This window comes from Symphalangus syndactylus, chromosome 18, assembly GCF_028878055.3.
Source record: "Symphalangus syndactylus isolate Jambi chromosome 18, NHGRI_mSymSyn1-v2.1_pri, whole genome shotgun sequence".
Taxonomy (NCBI): domain Eukaryota; kingdom Metazoa; phylum Chordata; class Mammalia; order Primates; family Hylobatidae; genus Symphalangus; species Symphalangus syndactylus.
This window is the reverse complement of record NC_072440.2, coordinates 84,763,230-84,777,758: the sequence shown is the minus strand read 5'-3', so window position 1 is coordinate 84,777,758 and position 14,529 is coordinate 84,763,230. Positions and strand designations below refer to the sequence as shown.

At 49.4% G+C, this 14,529-nt stretch overlaps 1 protein-coding gene across 3 annotated transcripts; it reads left to right on the top strand.

The window, feature by feature from the left end:
- Positions 1–512: 512 nt before the first annotated feature.
- NRBP1 (nuclear receptor binding protein 1) lies at positions 513–14,443 on the top strand. 3 transcript variants are annotated; one of them, XM_055252204.1, is made up of 19 exons: positions 513–657; positions 5,172–5,401; positions 5,591–5,713; positions 5,908–6,009; positions 6,689–6,778; positions 6,940–6,980; positions 7,351–7,445; positions 7,942–7,965; positions 8,973–9,056; positions 9,267–9,325; positions 9,483–9,581; positions 11,982–12,114; positions 12,601–12,706; positions 12,851–12,901; positions 13,005–13,140; positions 13,327–13,380; positions 13,471–13,534; positions 13,767–13,822; positions 13,908–14,443. In XM_055252204.1, exons 2-19 carry the CDS (start codon positions 5,192–5,194, stop codon positions 14,010–14,012), a joined length of 1,632 nt encoding a protein of 543 aa, XP_055108179.1. In that variant the 5' UTR covers positions 513–657; positions 5,172–5,191; the 3' UTR covers positions 14,013–14,443. The 3 variants fall into 3 exon arrangements, with proteins under 3 accessions (XP_055108179.1, XP_063479931.1, XP_055108181.1); XM_063623861.1 differs by lacking the exon at positions 7,942–7,965 and having other exon boundaries at positions 9,270–9,325; XM_055252206.1 differs by lacking the exon at positions 7,942–7,965.
- The last annotated feature ends 86 nt before the right edge of the window (positions 14,444–14,529 follow it).

Sequence of the window (14,529 nt, the reverse complement as noted above, 5' to 3'; positions counted from 1 at the left end):
GTTCGTTCTTATGAGGATCAAATGAAATAACATCTGTGAAAACCTCTTACAAAGTTTAAGCAAATAGTGCTAAGCAATCACCAAGAGTTAACTACTAATTTTCAGTGTTAGGTAATTTTTAAAAGCTTTCCAGAGAATTGGCGTCCTGCACACCAGTCTCGTTCCAAAATAATGCAGGCGGGGGCTGGGGTGGGGGCGCTCCTCTCGGACAGGCTACGTCTTTCGCTCCTTTTGTCTTTTCCGGGCATTAGAACTGTCATGGCGCCTTCAGGAAGAGGTAGGAGGCTCTCCCTGCGTCCAGCAGAACCATCTGGGGCACCTCGACCGGGCGGTGGGGTAGACAGAGAGACGAGCCCCAGCTGGGACCGAAAACATCGACCCCTCCGAGAGGTCTCCGCTGGACCGGCGCAAGGGGAGAAGAGCGGGTGGAAGCCTACCTCAGCGAACGCCGAGGCCGGGCCCCGCCCACCCAGAACGTCGCCCAATGGAAACCTGCCGGCAGTGCGGCACCGCCCATCTGTTGGTCGGGGCGCCGCGAGGGCGGGGCCCGCAGTTCGGTTGCGCTGAGGAGCGCAGCTGTGAGGGAGTCGCTGTGATCCGGGGCCCCGGAACCCGAGCTGGAGCTGAAGCGCAGGCTGCGGGGCGCAGAGTCGGGAGGTGAGCGCCCAGGGAAAAGAGGGCCCCGGGGGGAGGGGTTCGCGAGAGGACGGAAGGATCGGCCTCCGAGGCCCGGGACGGTGGGACCCGCCAGGCGGGTGCTGAAGGCGGCCCTGCTCACTCAGTAGCCCAGGCCCGATCGGGCCTGCCTGCTGGAGCCGAGGGGCCGCTTCGGCCCCGCAGTCGCTGCTTAGCCCTCTCTGGCCTCTCTGGCTTGGCGGCGGCGCCCCGGGATTCTGCGGGCGCGGGTCGGGAGGCCCTGGCGTTCGCTTGGAACTCCGGCTGAGAGAGGCGGGGCCCGGCGGGCGGGGGCGGGGGCGGGGGCGGCGGTTGCGGCCCGGAGGCCTGCGGAAGCTCGGCGGCCTGGCCGGGCCTGCTCGCGGGGCGGCGCGCAGACTGCGCGGGGGCGTGGCCTGCGCCCCTGACTACGCTGTCGGGCCGGCCTTTGATGAGGTGGCCGCCGCTGGCTCCCTGGGCCCCAGCCTGGTGCCCGCGCGGGCCGCGGCTGCCTTCCAGACGCAGGGCATGCGACCTGTTGGAGTGTGAAATTCTAGGGGCCAGGTTCCTCCCCCGAGCGGTTTTATTTCCGACTGGACTGTGCTGCGGGTCTCAGAGGCCCTCTGGTCTGCTCAGGGTGAGGACAGCTGAGAGGCCCGGGCCCGCGAGCTCTTGCAGAGGAGTTGACACGCAGAGGGGCTGCTGTCCAATAAACGAAAGTCTCGGGGAAAAACTTTGCAGGGCGATCTGCATTACTCCAAAGTGAACACACTTACTTGCATGTCTCAGGGTGGCTGGAGGCGGCGAGGAGAATCCCCTTATGGGCGTATAGGGGCGTTTCCATGTGTGATCTCTTTAAAACCTCTCAGCGGCTCCGAGGCAAAACTCCCAGTGTCGCAGAGGTTTCTTCATCAATAGGAGGAGTGCTGGAGGATCTTGGGCACTGCCCTCATTTTGCCTGCGAAGGAAAAATTAGGAAGGGACAAAAAGTCACAAAAATTAGGAAGGTGGTGGGGGGGGGATAAGCAAATTCCAAGGGCATCTATCTCTGATGAAGGGTTGTGTCTCCTGTGGTGCCCTACTGTGGATTAGTTGTTTGTGTCCTCGGTCCATAAGTTTCTTTGGAGCCCATTGGCTACCGCTTTCCTGTATTAGAATTCTACTGTTATTTCCTACTGTAGTCTGGCTGGGAATTTTATTTAGTTGTTCAGATTCTAGATGCATTCAGTGAATGCAGCTGCTCAAGGAAGTAACTGATAGTGTCTTACCATTTTCTTAGCTACTTTTCAGAAGAAGGAACATGATCTCTAACAGAAGTTTTCTGGTAGATTACTAAAACAGGCAGATAGTAGCTTTCCTGGCTGGCTGAGTTAAATCCCTCTCCAGCGATCCTCCCACTTCAGCCTCCTAAGTAGGTGGGATTACAGGCATGAGCCAGCGCGCCTGGCAAATCTCTCTAGAATAAGTCAGGATCTAGAAAATAACATAGGGAAAGAATATCTTGCCAGATTTCCTCTGTACTGCCTATTGCTCTTTGGTATTTACTAGACTGTCTTCTAATAAAAATCTCCTGAGTTGAGTTAAACGTAGTGTAGATTGGGGGCAGAGATGGGCACAAATGGGCATTAGAGAGTTCTAAAAATAAATGTGGGTTTTTCAAAAGATTGGTGTGTTGACTGGAGACTTCTGAACTTAGAGGAGCACATTTACTTTCCAGGATATCACTTTCTTTTTCTTTTCTTTTCTTTTTTTTTTTTTTTGAGTCATAGTCTCACTCTGTCACCCAGGCTGGAGTGCAGTGGCGCCATCTGGGCTCACTGCAACCTCTGCCTCCTGAGTTGAAGTGATTCTCGTGCTTCAGCCTCTTCAATAAACTGGGATTACAGACGTGCACCACCACACCCTGCTAATTTTTGTATTTTTTTTTTTTTTTTGCCCAGGCTGGTTTCGAACTCGAGCTCAAGCAATCTGCCTGCCACCATCTCCCAAAGTGCTGGGATTACAGGCGTGGGCCAGCTTGCCTGGCCCAGGGTCTCTCTTTCATACTGTAGAGAACTCTCTTGAGCCGAGCACACACAGGTTCCAACTCCTTCACAGTCTTTGTTCTTAGAGATATGAAATAACATTAAGTGGTTGTCTTGAGACTTTTTGTACAAGTTAATGGCATTTAGCTCTTGAGAATTCTTTTTCTTGAAGTACCCATGACCCTGAAAAAAATGTTATGCTGTATAATACTTTTTCCTATAAAAGTTGTACCTTGAGTTATTTGTACTTGTAAGAAATAGCCTAGGCTAGGTGTGGTGCCTCACACCTGTAATCCCAGCACTTTGGGAGGCTGAGGTGGGTGGATCATGAGGTCAGGAGATTGAAACCATCCTGGCTAACACAGTGAAACCCCCATCTCTACTAAAAATACAAAAAATTAGCTGGGTGTGGTGGCGTGTGCCTGTAGTCCCAGCTACTCGGGAGGCTGAGGCAGGAGAATCACTTGAACCTGGGAGGCGGAGGTTGCAGTGAGCCGAGATTGCGCCACTGCACTCCAGCCTGGGTGACAGAGTGAGACTCCATCCCCTCTGCCAAAAAAGAAATAACCTATATCAGATTTAGTCCCCCAGAGAATGGAAACTTCAGAGCCTTTGAGCAATGTGAATGAAATGAAAGCTGGAAGCTTAAAGTCTTAGCTCTGACTTGAATTTGTGGCTGCTTGAATGTGGGCATTTATTTTGTTTGTTATTGTATCTCAAGGGCTTAGCCCTGTGCATGGCCCACAATAAATGCTTAATAAAACATGTTAAATGAGTGAATGAAAAAAAAATGTTGTTAACCAATACCCATTTGTCATACTCACATCACAGGAAAGGTGAGGTCATCAGGGATGAAGTCACTAACAACTGCCAGTCATCTGCCCCAAGGGTAGCCTCACCATGGACTAGTGGGCTTGTTCTGTGTAGAGAAGGGATGGATAGTGAATGCCAAGATTAGTTCTAGCTGGATAAATTAGCCAAGTGTTTCAGCTGGATAAGTTGGCTGAGGGTGCTACAGGTCTAGCTTTAAGGCTGTCTCAGTGAAACATTTTGGAGTCTGGAGTCATCTGTTCTGAATAGCGCCCACATAGTTTATATTTTTTTATTTTTTGAGACGGAGTCTCACTCTGTTGCCCAAGCTGGAGTGCAGTGGCACGATCTCAGCTCACTGCAACCTCTGCTTCCTGGGTTCAAGTGATTCTCCTGCCTCAGCCTCCTGAGTAGCCGGGACTACAGGTGTGTGCCACCACACCCAGCTAATTTTTTTATTTTTTGTAGAGACAGGGTTTTGCCATGTTGGTCAGGCTGGTCTAGAACTCCTGACCTCAGGTAATCCACCTACCTCGGCCTCCCAAAGTGTTGGGATTAAAGGCGTGAGCCACTGTGCCCAGCCACACATAGCTTAATTCTTGAGCACAGTACAAATAGGGTGTACTTGGGGATTCAAAGGGAAGCCTATTGGATGAGTATTTGCCAAGAAGGAATGGAGCACCTGATTTTGTTGTTGATTTGAACCTTACTCTAAGTGGGGTTAGACTGCCATAAATCTTGTGTTTGTCATTCCTGGGTAGGTCATCTTCAACTAAGATAGCTCCCCTTCTCTAGACTAGAGTGAGAATAGTTAATGTTTCAGTATTTAGGACTGATTCTGATTTTGGATTTAAAGGAAACAAAGGTGGTGTGTGTTTTCTATTTTTAATTTTTAAAAGTTTTGTGTAGAGGCTGGGGTCTTGTTATGTTGTCCAGGCTGGTCTCAAATGCCTGGCCTGTTTTATTTTCTTTTGAATTTGCAGATGAAGTATTAGGATTATTAAATCTTTTTTTTGTTGTTGTTGTTGAGACAGGGTCTCCCTCTGTTGCCTAGCCAATGGCATGATCATAGCTCACTGCAGCCTCAAACTCCTGGGCAATCAAGTGATTCTCTCATCATCAGCCTCTCGGGTAGCTGGGACTATAGCTGTGTACCACCTTGCCCTGCTAATTTTTAAATTTTTTTTGTAAAGATGGGGTCTCACTTTGTTGCCCAGGCTGGTCTCAAACACCTGGCCTCAAATGAACCTCTTGCCTCGGCTTCTCAAAGTGCTGGGATTACAAGGGTGAGCCACTGTGCTCAGCTGGATTGCTAAATTTTTTTTTGAGATGGGGTCTTGCTCTGTCACCCAGGCTGGAGTGCAGTGGCGCGATCTCAGCTCACTGCAACCTCCACCTCCCTGGTTCAAAAAAATTCTCCTGCCTCAGTCTCCTGAGTAGCTAGGACTACAGGCACGCATCACCACACCCAGCTAATTTTGTATTTTTAGTAGAGATGGGGTTTCACCATGTTGATCAGGCTGGTCTTGAACTCCTGACCTCAGGTGATCTGCCCACCTCAGCCTCCCAAAGTGCTGGGATTACGGGCATGAGCCACCGCGTCCAGCCTGGATTACCAAATCTTTACAGATGTATCCTGACTTTCTCTGCCTTCTCCCTCCATATTTGCCCCAACCAATGCAGGCCTGAGTGTTCCTTCCAGCATGTCGGAGGGGGAGTCTCAGACAGTACTTAGCAGTGGCTCAGAACCAAAGGTAGAATCCTCATCTTCAGCTCCTGGCCTGACATCAGTGTCACCTCCTGTGACCTCCACAACCTCAGCTGCTTCCCCAGAGGAAGAAGAAGAAAGTGAAGATGAGTCTGAGATTTTGGAAGAGTCGCCCTGTGGGCGCTGGCAGAAGAGGCGAGAAGAGGTAGGGTTATGGTACAGTCACTCTTGGGCGAGTGAATTCTGGAAAGGTGAGAACTGGAAAAGCAAAGTCTTAAAAGAGGCCTACCAAACTTCAATAGGTTGGGGGCTAGGAGGAGATGATCATATGGAGGGTTAAAATGGAGGATTTGTGAGATAAGTTTAATTGTGTTTCATATGAATTTCTTCTCAGGTGAATCAACGGAATGTACCAGGTATTGACAGTGCATACCTGGCCATGGATACAGAGGAAGGTGTAGAGGTTGTGTGGAATGAGGTACAGTTCTCTGAGCGCAAGAACTACAAGCTGCAGGAGGTAGGTGATGCTGAAAAGGTGAAGCCTGGGGAATGTTGGAACACTGATGTTAGAAAGGAATTGGTGTTGGGAAGCTGCCCATGAGGAGAGTATGTTGGGGTTAGATCGTTTCTGGGGAGGGATAGGGAATGGCTTCTCAGGATCATTACAGTGATTTGTGAACTCTGTTATTCCACTGTCTCCCTTGCTTTCAGGAAAAGGTTCGTGCTGTGTTTGATAATCTGATTCAATTGGAGCATCTTAACATTGTTAAGTTTCACAAATATTGGGCTGACATTAAAGAGAACAAGGCCAGGGTAAGAATTTTTTCCCCATATTTCCTGAACTTACTGCAAAGAGACTAGCTACATTTATTATTGTTCCATTTTACACTCAGAGATTAAAACAAGGTAGTTTTGAAACAGAACTGGAATCAGCTGTAATGGCGATAAGAGTAGGGCTTCAGTTGTCACCTATGCCTTTTGTGTGGCTATAGATTGGGCAGAAAATGAGTGAACTTTTGCTTCCTTCTTCCCATAACTTTTATTGCTTAATAGTTTTCATTGGCCGGGCGCGGTGGCTCACGCTTGTAATCCCAGCACTTTGGGAGGCCCAGGCAGGCGGATCACCAGGTCAGGAGATCGAAACCACGGTGAAACCCCGTCTCTACTAAAAATACAAAAAAAAATTAGCCGGGCGTGGTGGCGGGCGCCTGTAGTCCCAGCTACTCGGAGAGGCTGAGGCAGGAGAATGGCGTGAACCCGGGAGGCGGAGCTTGCAGTGAGCCGAGATCGCGCCACTGCACTCCAGCCTGGGTGACAGAGCGAGACTCCGTCTCAAAAAAAAAAATGGTTTTCATTGCCCTATTTAGTCTAGGTAAGTAAAGCTAAGAACAAAAGGAGAGAAATTTTAACAAACTTTCAAATTTAAAATATGTTACAAGGGAAGGGATCATTTCTACTATACGGCCTTTTAGTAAGTGCTTTGCCTCCCCAGGTCATTTTTATCACAGAATACATGTCATCTGGGAGTCTGAAGCAATTTCTGAAGAAGACCAAAAAGAACCACAAGACCATGAATGAAAAGGTATAGAAGGAGAGCAGACAAAGTTTTAGGCTGGTTTTTGGGGGTGGTTGTAAAAATGACTATGTTAATAATGAAGCTGATCAGGAAGGGATGGAAGGAGCTAGTGGGAGAGAGTTAAGAGAGGGAATTACTGCTGACCCTTGGATCAAACTTTGTTCCAGGCATGGAAGCGTTGGTGTACACAAATCCTCTCTGCCCTAAGGTAAGTAGTACCTGGTTAGTTTCTTACCCATATTTCCTGATGTAGTTACTCCAAACAGATTTCAGGGCACTACTCTTCTGTTCTATTCTGCCTCTCCCCACTTTCTTCGAATCATATACTGTCAAGATTAGGCCCCCTACGGGTCTTTTAAAGGGTGCATCCTAATGCCCTAACCACGACACTTACCTCCTACCTCTTTCTCCTAGTGCTTATCCAGCTATTTAAATCATCAGGCATAATGGAGATTCAGAGTGTGGGGATTATCTTTATGGTGACCAGCAGGAGACCTGGCCCTTGCTCCTCTTAACCCTTGGGTTCCCCCTGCCCTTAATTTCCCAGTGGCCCCTCTAACAGCCCAGTGCCCCCACAGCTACCTGCACTCCTGTGACCCCCCTATCATCCATGGGAACCTGACCTGTGACACCATCTTCATCCAGCACAACGGACTCATCAAGATTGGCTCTGGTGAGGGGAGGGAGAGGTTCTGGGCAGGGGAGCCTCGGGAATTTGGGAACCATGGGGGTAAGATGAAAGGAATGGGGGATAACAGAGCAAAATTCTGAGGTGTGGGCTGGTGAGAAGAGAAAGGACCTTGCTAGGGGTAATTCATAGGAGAGGCCAGTTAATTAGTGGAGAGGGGGTAGGATATATAATCTTACACCTTTTTGAAGGGAAAATTGGGGTTAATACAGAGATACTGATAGGAGGCTGGGAAAGGGCAAGAGATGGGTTTGAGGTTTGATTTGAATCCTGGGGCCAGACCCTGCCAGAGGAGGTTCCAGGCTGTGCCTGCTGTGAGTGCTTTCATTTGCTATGTATTTGTGTGCAGTGTACAACATTTCTGTGTGCTGTGTCTGTGTGGTATTTGTGTGTCCATTTGTCTGGGGCTTGGCTGCTCCATCGCTCACAACTTTTCTCTGTTTTCCTCCCTCCCGCTTACGGGCTGCTCTGTTCCCAACAGTCTTTCATAGGATTTTTGCTAATGGTGAGAGCTCCCTCTGCCCCACTTGGGGCTCTGTTTGTGCTCCCTCTGCTCCCTTGGCGGCTGCCCAGTGCATGCAGTCGTGGGAGCAAACCCTCTTCCCCTATCTTCCCTGCCTAATTATGCCTGCTTAGCTTCTGCCCTGCCAGCCCTCCGCCTGCTTGTCCCTCCATAACCTGCTTGTTTCATGTGGATTCTGCCTGGCTGGCCACTTACCTCCTGGATTCATGTTCTCCCTCATCATCAGGCTAGTTCCCAGATCATACTGTGCTCCCAGATTCTCTGTGACTTGTAGTCATTGTTTATGATCTGAGTGAGTCCAAATTGGGCCTGGTCCTGGTTCCTCGTTCAGCCCTGTGGCAGGCAGTGTTGAGGAATAAGGGGGTAGAACAGGAGTCTAAAACGTTTTGGTGGATTAAAAGTGGAACAGATTCAAGGGTATTAGCTCAATTCTGAGCTGTTTTTGAGTTTCACTCAGCAAAGGTGGGTAAGAAGGAGGCTACCTTCTGAGCTGTATGTTAATACTTCTTATCCTTATTTATCCAAGTTCCTGAGGTCTCCAATTGCCCCAGATTAGGAAGGGTTGCCTGTGTTTTTATGTTATTTGCAAGGTGGATGAAAAAACTAAAACCAAATATTTTCATGTGAGCAGGGATTAGATGTACCTGGGATTTAGGGAAGGTGAACGCGGTACAAGTGAAAATTTTTCCTTAAACTTCATTGCTTCTAGACCAGCCTGAAGCCCCTGTGTATCTGTTAATTTAGTCTGGTGCTTTTGTTGCTCCTGAGTTAGGGACATCAGATGAGAAGCAGTAGGCCTAAGAAAGGGGAGGTAGGTGGCATCCATGTGTGGTCTGTAGTTCAGGACAGGAAAGGGAATATGTTTATGACTGTTGAGGGTCATCAGAAAGGAGACTTCAGGAGAGAATTTGGCTTTTGGGGCCTCTCTCTGGAGTGAGACTATTCTTCGTTGATGGTGGTCAGATTGTGGGTGTCTCCCCTACTCCCAGTGGCTCCTGACACTATCAACAATCATGTGAAGACTTGTCGAGAAGAGCAGAAGAATCTACACTTCTTTGCACCAGAGTATGGAGGTGAGCCTTCCTGCTTTCTCTGCCCTGTCCTCATCCCCCTGCTTTTGCACCTTATAACTTGAGGTACAGAGGCAATATAACTGAAACTTCTAGGCCTTCTCTACCTGCATACAAAATATTTTTCTTTTCTTTTTTTTTTTTTCTAAGGCATTCCTGCCAACCCTAGCCCCCAATCCTCTGATTAACCAAAGCCTTCTCTGTTTTCCCTAGAAGTCACTAATGTGACAACAGCAGTGGACATCTACTCCTTCGGCATGTGTGCACTGGAGGTGAGGAGACTGGAGGGGAGGGGGGAAAGGGGTCAAATGAGAAGATGGAATTGGCAATGGAGGGAGGACAAGTAAGGCGCTGGCTTGGAGGGAGTGATTGTGGGAGCACTGAAGTTCTTAGGTGTCTACTTTTTTTTTTAATTCTTCCTCACTGAAGATGGCAGTGCTGGAGATTCAGGGCAATGGAGAGTCTTCATATGTGCCACAGGAAGCCATCAGCAGTGCCATCCAGCTTCTAGAAGACCCATTACAGAGGGTAAGGATCTTCAGGATCACTCCCTCCTCAACTGACCTTCAAATGTCTTCTGGTTTTTCTTCCTTTGTACCCACTGGGCATATGCTCCTAAGAGCTAGGGAACATAACAGAAAGGACACAAAAAATCTGTAAACATTTTCTTGGGAGGTGCCTACCATGTTTTTGCATAGAAACGTACAGGTAAGGGGGTTAAGATGGATGATACTGGGGTTAAAAGTTGTGTGTTGGAGGCTGGGCGCGGTGGCTCACGCCTGTAATCCCAGCACTTTGGGAGGCCGAGGCGGGCGGATCACAATGTCAGGGGATTGAGACCATCCTGGCTAACATGGTGAAACCCCATCTCTACTAAAAATACAAAAAAATTAGCCAGGTGTGGTGACGGGCGCCTGTAGTCGCAGCTACTCGGGAGGCTGAGGCAGGAGAATGGCGTGAACCCGGGAGGCAGAGCTTGCGATGAGCCGAGATCGCGCCATTGCACTCCAGCCTGGGCGACAGAGCGAGACTCCCTCAGAAAAAAAAAAAAGTTGTGTGTTGGCTGGGCGCAGTGGCTCACACCTGTAATCCCAGCACTCCGAGAGGCTGAGGTGGGTGGATCACTTGAGGTCAGGAGTTTGAGACCAGCCTGGCCAACATGGTGAAACCCTGTCTCTACTAAAAATAGAAAAATTAGCTGGGCATGGTGGTGTGGGCCTGTGGTCCCACCTACTCGGGAGGCTGAGGCAAGAGAAACACTTGAACCCGGGAGGCGGAGGTTACAGTGAGCTGAGATTGGGCCACTGCACTCCAGCCTGGGCAAGAGGGCGAGACTGTCTCAAAAAAAAAAAAAAAAGAAAAAAATGTGTGTTAATTTATGTGTCTACATGGAGGTAAATTAATTTGATGGTTACTTCAGGCAATTGCTGTATACTCTCAGACAGCCATTTTTATATTTTTAAGCACATCAGTCAATTTAAATTAAACCAGTTGTTTGGGATTTTATATTTATACAGTTTTAGTTAGGGACGGTGCCCTGAAATAATGAGCTAAGATGTAAAAGACATAAGGTTATGAATCAGTTGATAGACTATAGTAAGTAGAGTCTGGACAGGAAGGTCCAAACAAGAACAGTTTGTAACTCATTAGATAAGTATAGTAGGGAACAGAAGAGAAAAGAAGACTAGTGGGAAGTCAGGAGGATAGTGTGGAGTAAGTTTCTACTTCAGCATTGAGGTGGAGTATTCAAGTGAAAGATTAGGTGTGTGACCTTGTTAGCCCTCAAGGTAAAAAGCAGGAAAGCAGGTTAATTGTCATGGGACGCGCAGGAGGTAGAAAAGGAGGCGGTGGTGGAACACGGTGGCTCATACTTTTAATCCCAGCACTTTTGGAGGCTGAGGTGGGAGGATCACTTGAGCTCAGGAGTTCGAGATTAGCCTGGGCAACGTGGCAAAACCCTATCTCTATGAAAAAAAAAAAAAAAATTATCTGGGTATAGTGGCACATGCCTGTGGTCCTAGCTACTCTGGAAGCTGAAGTGGGAGGATTGCTTGAGCCCAGGAGGTTGAGGCAGCAGTGAGCTGTGATCGTGCCACTCCAGCCTGGGTGGCACAGCAAGACCCTGTCTCAGGAAAAAGAAAGAAAATAAGGCAGAATGGTTAGAGGAATCCTGGGAAATTCGGTGAATTCAGTGATTGTGGGCAAAGGAAATTGTGATACTAGGCTTGTGAAATAAAAAAGATGGTGAATATTGATCACATTGGGTAAGTTTGGGAAGAGAGAAGCTAAATTTGGCAAGATTTAGAAAAGAAGATAGGCAGTGAGTTGGCTAATAAAGCAGAGAGGTAGAAACTAAGGAAAAAGAAAGTGTGGGGCTGGGCGCGGTGTCTCACGCTTGTAATACCAGCACTTTGGGAGGCCGAGGCGGGTGGATCACGAGGTCAGGAGATTGAGACCATCCTGGCTAACACGGTGAAACCGTCTCTACTGAAAATACAAAAAATTAGCTGGGCATGGTGGTGGGCGCCTGTAGTCCCAGCTACTCGGGAGGCTGAGGCAGGAGAATGGCGTGAACCCGGGAGGCGGAGGTTGCAGTGAGCCGAGATTGCGCCACTGCACTCCAGCCTGGGCGACAGAGCGAGACTCCATCTCAAAAAAAAAAAAAGGTGTGAACCTTAAAAAAGAAAGCTTGTAGTTGGAAAGCAGAAAAATAATTAAAACCAGAAAGGCAGTGGATGGTATCTTTCATATAATATCTTACAGTTTTTGAAGCCCTTTCAGGTGCATTTGCCAATATATTGTTTTCTCAGTAAGTGCTGAGCCCCTGCTATGTACAAAGCCTTGTGCTAAGTAGAATGAGAGCTATAAAGATGAACACATTGGGGGGCTTGCCAGATGCCTGCTCCAGTTCCTTGTTTTCTTTTCTAGGAGTTCATTCAAAAGTGCCTGCAGTCTGAGCCTGCTCGCAGACCAACAGCCAGAGAACTTCTGTTCCACCCAGCATTGTTTGAAGTGCCCTCGCTCAAACTCCTTGCTGCCCACTGCATTGTGGGACACCAACGTGAGTCCTCTTGGCCCTATGGGGAATAATCTTCCAATCTGGAGCCCTGTAACTATCACTGGCATGCTTGCTTTCCTCTTCTATTTCCAAAGGGATTCTTTTTTTTTTTTGAGACAGAATCTTACTCTGTCTCCTAGGCTGGAGTGCAATGGCTTGATCTCAGCTCATTGCAACCTCCAGCTCCCAGGCCCAAGCTATTCTTCTGCCTTAGCCTCCCGAATAGTTGGGATTACAGGCATGTGCCACCATGCGTGGGTAATTTTTGTACTTTTAGTAGAGATGGGGTTTCGCCATGTTGGCCAGGCTGGTCTTGAACTCTTGGCGTCAAGTGATCTGTCTGCCTCGGTTTCCCAAAGTGCTGGGATTACAGGCATGAGCCACTGTGCCAGGCCTCCAAAGGGATTCTTTACCCGTTTGCCTGCATGCCTTCTATGACATTTAATCTGACTATCCCTTCATAACATCCCACTCCATCATGCCCTCCAGACATGATCCCAGAGAACGCTCTGGAGGAGATCACCAAAAACATGGATACCAGTGCCGTACTGGCTGAAATCCCTGCAGGACCAGGAAGAGAACCAGTTCAGACTTTGTGAGTTAACTGAGAGGGTCTGAAAGGGGCAGATTGGTCACTACCACTCTTGAGGCTCTATAAACTGTCCATTCTCTGGGAATGCTTGAATTTGCTATTTTGCTTGTTTCCTTCCCTCCATCTCCTTTCTCTTTTCTCGTCCAGGTACTCTCAGTCACCAGCTCTGGAATTAGATAAATTCCTTGAAGATGTCAGGTGAGAGCAGAGTGAGAAGGCAGGCTTTCTTGAGGAAGCAGGCAGGGTTGGGTATCCTAAGGTGTTCACAGAGCCCATGTGACCTGTCTTCATCTCCCTCCAGGAATGGGATCTATCCTCTGACAGCCTTTGGGCTGCCTCGGCCCCAGCAGCCACAGCAGGAGGAGGTGACTTCACCTGTTGTGCCCCCCTCTGTCAAGACTCCGACACCTGAACCAGCTGAGGTGGAGACTCGCAAGGTGGGGGCTGTGTGGGTGTGGATTGTCTCCATGGTTGTGGTGGAAGGGAGAGAGGACATCTCAAATAAGGCTCTATCCTTTAGAGAAAATGCTCCCTAGCAGCCATGTCCTATGGGCTCGAAAGACGTCTAGGTTTTGGGTTTTTTACGGACAGGTCTCTAGAGTGACTCTCTCTTCCCTCCCTAGGTGGTGCTGATGCAGTGCAACATTGAGTCGGTGGAGGAGGGAGTCAAACACCACGTAAGGCTCAGGGCTAGCTAGGGTTGCGCAGGGCTAGTGGCCAGAGGGTAGGGAAGAAAAGTCTCATTTTCTGACTGTCCTATTCTCCAGCTGACGCTTCTGCTGAAGTTGGAGGACAAACTGAACCGGCACCTGAGCTGTGACCTGATGCCAAGTGAGTCTCTCGTTTCCCTCAGAGGATGGAGAGTCTATGAGCCTTATCTTTTAGGGACATATTCAGGGGTGGGGGAGGTGACAGGGCAGTAACACATTGACTCACACAGAATGACTATCTTAGACCCTAAAGCAGTGGGTGGATCTGACAATTTAGCCCTAGTGGGGCTGTCTGAAGGGCCCCAGGTCCCTCAGTCCCATACTGTACTCACCCCCTCCTGTTTCTTTGTCAGATGAGAATATCCCCGAGTTGGCGGCTGAGCTGGTACAGCTGGGCTTCATTAGTGAGGTGAGGTTTCTGCCTTCATCTGCCCTGGCTGCCCCCATGCTTTCTCTTCTCTCAGCCCCCATCTCACTGAGCTCTTCTCCCCCAGGCTGACCAGAGCCGGTTGACTTCTCTGCTAGAAGAGACCTTGAACAAGTTCAATTTTGCCAGGAACAGTACCCTCAACTCAGCCGCTGTCACCGTCTCCTCTTAGAGCTCACTCGGGCCAGGCCCTGATCTGTGCTGTGGCTGTCCCTGGACGTGCTGCAGCCCTCCTGTCCCTTCCCCCCAGTCAGTATTACCCTGTGAAGCCCCTTCCCTCCTTTATTATTCAGGAGGGCTGGGGGGGCTCCCTGGTTCTGAGCATCATCCTCCCCCTCCCCTCTCTTCCTCCCCTCTGCACTTTGTTTACTTGTTTTGCACAGACGTGGGCCTGGGCCTTCTAGTTGGGGGCTAGTCGCTGATCTGCCGGCTCCCGCCCAGCCTGTGTGGAAAGGAGGCCCACGGGCACTAGGGGAGCCGAATTCTACAATCCCGCTGGGGCGGCCGGGGCGGGAGAGAAAGGTGGTGCTGCAGTGGTGGCCCTGGGGGGCCATTCGATTCGCCTCAGTTGCTGCTGTAATAAAAGTCTACTTTTTGCTAAAAGCGTCGTGTGTTCGCGCCCTTCCCGCCAGGGGGAGCGGGCCCGGGGCGGAGGCGGGGCCCAGGTGGGAGGGGGGACCCGGGACGGA

What these genes read in the sequence shown, in the direction of transcription:
- NRBP1 (XM_055252204.1), top strand. Translation starts at nt 5,192, where the DNA reads ATGTCGGAGGGGGAGTCTCAGACAGTACTTAGCAGTGGCTCAGAACCA. An exon ending in TTAAAGAGAACAAGGCCAGG is followed by an intron (nt 6,010 to 6,688) that starts GTAAGAATTTTT and finishes TTGCCTCCCCAG; the next exon opens with GTCATTTTTATCACAGAATA. An exon ending in CTTTGCACCAGAGTATGGAG is followed by an intron (nt 9,057 to 9,266) that starts GTGAGCCTTCCT and finishes TGTTTTCCCTAG; the next exon opens with AAGTCACTAATGTGACAACA.